The following is a 6846-nucleotide window of genomic DNA, read 5'->3' as shown; positions in this document are numbered from 1 at the left end:
GTCGCTGAATTGTAACATGGAGACAGCTGCCTACCACTTAACAAGTCATGATAACGTCCAGCAGCCCTAAATCACTAAAATATTGATACCAGCTAACCAACACTCCACTGTTAAGGCCACTAAGCTATGAAAAAACAAAATCTACACTCTACTGCCGAACTACATGGTTGCAATTCTAGGTAGCCAATATTCAACCACTCAAATCACACATAATCAAAGATCTACTGCTATAGAATTAGTCAATGGCTTCATACAGTAAATTACTGTTAAAACCACTGGGACATAAGAGTACACACTTATTCACCAATAGAACTATTGGTTATGTTGATATATATGTACATGCGAACATATGAATTAGGAGCAGGAGTGGCCGCTCAGCCTTTCAAGGCTGCTCCACCATTCAATAAGATCATGGCTGATCTGATTATAACCTCAACTCCAGATTCTCACCCATCCCTGGTAACTTTTCGTCCACTTGCATATCAAAACTGTATCTACATCTGCCTTAAAAATATTCAAAGACTCTGCTTCCACCACCTTTTGAGGAAGAGAGTTCCAAAAACTCATGACCCTCTGAGAGAAAGAATTTCCCCTCATCTCACAGAATCACAGTGCAGAAGAGGCCCTTCGGCCCATCGAGTCTGCACCAACACATGAGAAACACCTGACCTACCTACCTAATCCCATTTACCAGCACTTGGCCTGTAGCCTTAAATGTTATGATGTGCCAAGTGCTTATCCAGGTACTTTTTAAAGGATGTGAGGCAACCCGCCTTCACCACCCTCCCAAGCAGTGCATTCTAGACTGTCACCAACTTCTGGGTAAAAATGTTTTTCCTCACATCCCCCCTAAACCTCCTGCCCCTCACCTTGAACTTATGCCCCCTTGTGACTGAGGGGAACAGCTGCTCCCTATCCACCCTGTCCGTGCCCCTCATAATCTTGTACACCTCGATCAGGTCGCCCCCCCAGTCTTCTCTGCTCCAACAAAAACAACCCAAGTCTATCCAACCTCTCTTCATAACTTAAAAATTTCATCCCAGGCAACCTCCTGGTGAATCTCCTCTGCACCCCCTCCAGCGCAATCACATCCTTCCTATAATGTGGCGACCAGAACTGCACACAATACTCCAGCTGTGGCCTCACCAAGGTTCTATACAACTCCAACATGACCTCCCTACTTTTGTAATCTTTGCCTCGATTGATAAAGGCAAGTGTCCCATTTGCCTTTTTCACCACCCCACTAACATGCCCCTCCGCCTTCAGAGATCTATGGACACACATTCCAAGGTCCCTTTGTTCCTCAGAACTTCCTAGTGTCATGCTGTTCATTGAATACTTTCTTGTCAAATTACTCCTTCCAAAGTGTATCACCTCACACTTTTCAGGGTTAAATTCCATCTGCCACTTATCTGCCCATTTGACCATCCCGTCAATATCTTCCTGTAGCCCAAGTCACTCAGCCTCACTGTTAACAACCTGGCCAATCTTGTGTCATCTGCAAACTTACTAATCCTGCCCCCCCCACATAGTCATCTATGTCGTTTATATAAATGACAAGTAATAGGGGACTCAGCACAGATCCCTGTGGTACACCACTGGACACTGGCTTCCAGTCACTTCCTGTCATCACCCTCTGTCTCCTACAACTAAGCCAATTTTGTATCCACCTTATCAAATTACCCTGAATCCCATGTGCCTTTGCCTTCTTCATAAGTCTCCCATGTGGGACCTTGTCAAAGGCTTTGAGGACTCCATATAAACTCCATCAACTGCACTACCCTCATCTACACACCTGGTCACCTCCTAAAAAAATGTCTTAAATATGTACATCACACAGCCATCAGGCTGTGGTTTACAATGAAATAAAAATTTCCTTCAAAGTGAGGCACAAGCTGTTGAAAATGCCTTTTAATAAGGTATATGAGCCAGAAATGTCTCCTGTCACATCAAACATAGGGACATAATATATAGGAAGTGCATTAGGCCATTTGGCCCTTTGAACCTGCTTCACCATTTTCCTGCTTTATCCCCATATCTCTGGGTAACTTTAAGATCAATAGTTTTCTAGATATTAAAACATATGGGGGATAGTGCAGGAAAATGGCATCGAGATAGAAGATCAGCCATGATCTGGTTGAATGGTGGAGCGGGCTCGAGGGGCTGAATGGTCTCCTCCCGCGGCCCAGACCTTGGCTGAAAATTCGCCCCCCAGGTATATTTCATTAACCAAACTCAAACCCTCCAGCTGCCGTATTGGAATTTTAACTGGTGCTTTGCAGCAGTCCGGGTCTCCGGATCGCTAATCTCAGTGCAGCCTAATCGCAGGTTTTGCGGCGCAGTGTGGGTGGTGTCCCTGAGCTGGGGGCTCTGGGTTTGAATGCCACCCCCAGGATTTGATAACTGGGGAAAGAGGCGACCACGGCCTGGCCAAACAGGTTTGAGTATCAACATGCAAATGCTTCCAACACATGCCAGCGGCAGGCGGTAAGAGTGGCTGGTCAGCCCATGTGATGGAAAGAACTTTGACACCTCCTACCATCACTATCCCTAACTCCCCTTCAAAGCGCATGTGTGGCTGCAGCAGCTCCAACCCCCCCCCACCACCAATCCCCCCTCCCCCACCCCAACCCCCCTCTCCCCCACCCTAACCCCCCCCCCCCCAATCCCCAACCCTCCTCTCCCCCACCCCCTCCCCCCCACCCCCAATCCCCCCTCCCCCACCCCCCTCTCCCCCACCCCCAATCCCCCCTCCCCCACCCCAACACCCCTCTCCCCCACCCCCTCCCCCCCAATCCCCCCTCCCCACCCTCCCCCAACCCCTCTCCCCCCACCCCCACCCAATCCCCCCTCCCCCACCCCAACCCCCCTCTCCCCCACCCCCAATCCCCCTCCCCACCCCAACCCCCTCTCCCCCACCCCCTCCCCAACCCTCCTCTCCCCCCACCCCCCCCCCCACCCCCCCCCCCCCCTCCCCCTCCCCCCCCCTCCCCCACCCCCCTCCCCCCCCCCTCCCCCTCCCCACTCCCCCACCCCCCCCCCCCCCCCCTCCCCCCTCCCCCACCCCCCAATCCCCCCCTCCCCCCCCCAACCCCTCTCCCCCACCCCCTCCCCCCCCCACCCTCCCTCCCCCACCCCCTCCCCCCCACCCCCAATCCCCCCTCCCCCACCCCCCCCCACCCCCCCTCCCCCCACCCAATCCCCTCCCCCCACCCCCCCCTCCCCACCCCACACCCCCCCCTCCCCCCCCACCCCCCTCCCCCCACCCCACATCTCCCCACCACCCCCCCCCCTCCCCCTCCCCCACCCCCCCTCCCCCACCCCCCCTCTCCCCCCTCCCCCACCCCCCCTCTCCCCCCCTCTCCCCCACCCCCCTCTCCCCCACCCCCCTCTCCCCCCCCTCCCCCACCCCCCTCTCCCCCACCCCCTCTCCCCCCTCCCCCACCCCCCTCTCCCCCCCTCCCCCACCCCCCCTCTCCCCCCTCCCCCACCCCCCACTCCCCCACCCCCACCTCCCCCCCTCCCCACCCCTCCCCCACCCCCAACCCCCACCCCAACCCCTTGACTGAGCTCAGCCAAAGGAGGTGGCGCTAAGTTAAAATGCTCAGAGGGGCGGTGCAGACACGAGATGGGCCGAATGGCCTCCCTCTGGCCCTGTCACTCTCCCCGGGACTCTGGCGCCTGGCTGCTCAGGGAATGCGCGCGGCCTGTGGCGGCGAGGGACCGGCCGGAGGTGGCGCTGTGGACGGAGGCCTGCCTGTACCGCAGCCGCAGGGGGCGCTGCCCCGGGAGGTGCAGCAGCACACCCTCCCTCCCTCCCTCCCTCCCCCACCCCCTCTCCCACCGAGCCACGGGCGTCCGTCCTGCCCCCGGCCTCGTCTATCGTTGGCAGCGGAAGTGGAAGTGGAGGGAAAGCGGAAGTGTATAAAGAGCCAGGAAGAGAGTGAGGGAGTTGGTGTGGGTGAGAATTTACAAACCAATCATTATCTAAATTGTTGCTTTTACCTGGAGGAGGAGGAGGAGGAGGAGGAGGAGGGGGGGAGGGAGGAAGGACACATTGGTTAAATAAAATGTTATATTCATTTGTAATTTACAAAATAAAATCAATTCCTTTCCCCCCTGTTGAAGCCATGCAGATGTTGTCATGATTTCTTCACAAAGCAACTATCCAAATGTTCTAGATCTGGAATTTTCCAAAATAATTCGCTTAAAACTGAACCAGAGCCAAATTCAGCTTGTCCCAATCCCGAGGTTAGCTCAGAGGCTGAAACATTTAGGAGCTTCAGAACCCCTATTATTTAAATTCAGATTTCTGTTGTATTGTCATTTCCAACCCCCCACCCCCACCTTCGAATTTCCTGCCCATCCCCAGCCGCCCTCCTTATGTTTATTTATTTTATTTTAAGAAAAGATATTTTTGCAAAAGCTAGACGAGGAAAAACTTTTTCACACAGCGAGCGAGCGGTTAGGGTTTGGAACCCGCTGCCCGAGAGTGTGGTCGAGGCAGGTTCAACCGGGGCATTCAAGGGGAATCGGATGATGATTTGAAAGGCAACGACGTTCAGGGTTCACAGGGAGAAATGCTCATTCAGAGAGCTGGTGCAAACACGATGGGCCGAATGGCCTCATCCTGCACTGTAACAATTCTGTGATTTTCCTTTTAAAACCTTCAACTGAAAATGACGCATTACATGATTCTGTTTAGAGCTGCTGCCTGTTTAATGATTGATTTGGCTGCTTGGAAATTTGAGTTAAAAAGCAGGAACAAAAGATGTTCTTCAACATTGAGGTTTATTTTTCTTCGCTTATTCCTGTGTCCCAATTGAAGTTTTCAATAAATAATCGCAGCAACTGTCAGAATTCAATCCATGATCTTACTTCCTGGCTTTTAGCTTAGCAAGAAGTGACAGCATCTGCAGAAATTTGTTTTTGTTGAAGAAGTGACAATTCTTGTTTTATGCTGACAGTTATTTCTAGACAACAGTTTGAACCAGTTTAACTCATAATGCATTTATTTATTAGACTGTTATGTGTAAAAGAAAGAAAGAACATTCATTTATGAGGCACCTTGCACAACCTCAGGATGTCCCAAGATGCTTTACAGCCAATGAACTACTTTTGAAATGTGACTATTCTTGTTGTGTAGGTAGCACTTAGAGATGTGCATCTACCTAATTATGGAATGAAAGGTTTTATATCTGCAAGAATGTATTTGCTTTCTGCACTATTCAATCGGGTTGAAAAATTAAAAAAAACAGAAAGCAACAGCTTTCATTTTGTGCAATGAGACATTATCTCTGAAATTTAGACTGAAACTGACACCTGACCTGAGGCAGTAAGATATAAATATTGGGCTACCAGCATTACCAAGGTGCCAAATCATCAGGTCCTTTTTTTTTAACTGAATGATCTCCAGTTGCGTTACAGTTCTCAAATCCGTCACTGAGTCTTTGTACTGAAAGCCTCATGAACATTTCACCATGAGATCAACTCGTATTACAGAGCGTGTGCCCACTATTTTTCCACCTGAAAACAAAAGAGCTTCTTGCAGGAAAGCAAAATGTGTGACACTATATTCTGTGGGCCAGATTGCTTTGAGTTATGGGCATGAAGAGTAACGTACTCGAAGGATAGGGTATTGACCTTGCATTGTGCTACAATTGCTGAGGTAATGTTCTCTGATTGTTGCACCACTGCAGTTTGTATTTAATTCTCTGTCCTCATCTTTTAGGAGGAGAGGTGATGGCTGCAGCAATGGAAACTGAGCAACCTAACATTGAGGTCTTTGAAACAGCCTCTGCAAGTGCTGCCGTGGACATTGAAGAGGCAGAAGAACTTGAGCCATACTATGTGGCGAGGTACTCCTGGAGTCGCTTACGGAAGTTAATCACTGACAGCAGGAAACTGCATGGGCACATGATGGCAAAACCTCCTCATGATTTTTATTTTGTAAAGAAAAATGATCCTGAAGGGCCTCATTCAGATAGGGTCTATTATCTAGGTGAGCAGCCTCTGTCTCCCAGCTGTAGCAGGCCTGTAGTTTCATCTGTTACAATTCACACCTTTTTCTGCACAACTGGCAGTCGCATTAGTATTATGCTGTCCATATCTGTGTTTTATGTCTGGATGTGCCTGCCTCTGTTTGCTTGTTCTTCCAGTGTTATGACTGATGTATGCAACAACCATAATTTTTATTTTAAGAGCACTCAGGTCATCATTATTTCTTTAGTTGTCAAAATGTGACTAATAGGGTATTTCTTTAACAAGTACATAATCCACCATTTTAAACAGCTATGACAATTCATGCTTGTCCAGTTTACATCACTAAACTACATACAGGAAATGCTTGTTCTTTATGAACACACAGGCATTCATTCTGGAGTAATCTATGCTCTATCTCCCACCACCAGTTTTGACCCTAAATAGCAAGTTTCTGACTATGAACTATGTCACAGTGAGCTGATCTAGCTCCAGCTGCAGTGCAGACAAGTGTAATTCCAGGAGGGGTCACTAGACAGCCATCAGCAAAGGGGACGCTTACTCTCTCTAGCTCAAGACTGCTAAGGTTAATTATAACCCTTCTATCCTGGCTAAGATCACCCAACTCAGACCAAGGAATCAGTTGTTATTTCTCTTTTCTGCTACTCCAAATTTGCCCCTCTAGTATCCAGCATTGCTGCTCTGTAAGTAGTTACTTGGAGACAAGAGCAGATTAATTACTAACGCATGTCCCAGACCCTGTCTTCTCCCTCACCTGGAGGAGGTTGCCTTGCCCTCATGTGGTCAGAGCTTCCTTTCTCCGAGTGGAGGAGGCTGGAAGAGGAGAATAATGTGTAAAATAACAAT

The 6846-nt window shown here is 49.9% G+C and overlaps 1 protein-coding gene across 3 annotated transcripts in view; it reads left to right on the top strand.

Annotated features, from left to right (window-relative positions):
* Positions 1-3840: 3840 nt before the first annotated feature.
* LOC121269952 (dipeptidyl peptidase 8-like) overlaps positions 3841-6846 on the top strand; it is a 36008-nt gene continuing 33002 nt past the window's right edge. For 2 of the 3 annotated variants that reach the window (XM_041175124.1, XM_041175123.1), the window contains exons 1-2: positions 3841-3961; positions 5732-6001. In XM_041175124.1, the coding sequence (XP_041031058.1) occupies positions 5743-6001 (259 nt within the window). In that variant the 5' untranslated portion in view covers positions 3841-3961; positions 5732-5742. Of the gene's footprint in view, positions 3962-5731; positions 6002-6846 lie in introns of those variants that run through there. The other variant, XM_041175125.1, reaches the window with a different exon arrangement.

The sequence above is a fragment of the Carcharodon carcharias genome, chromosome 26 (assembly GCF_017639515.1).
Source record: "Carcharodon carcharias isolate sCarCar2 chromosome 26, sCarCar2.pri, whole genome shotgun sequence".
Lineage (NCBI taxonomy): Eukaryota > Metazoa > Chordata > Chondrichthyes > Lamniformes > Lamnidae > Carcharodon > Carcharodon carcharias.
Note: the sequence above shows the minus strand (reverse complement) of the source record. Positions and strands in the feature narration are given on the sequence as shown.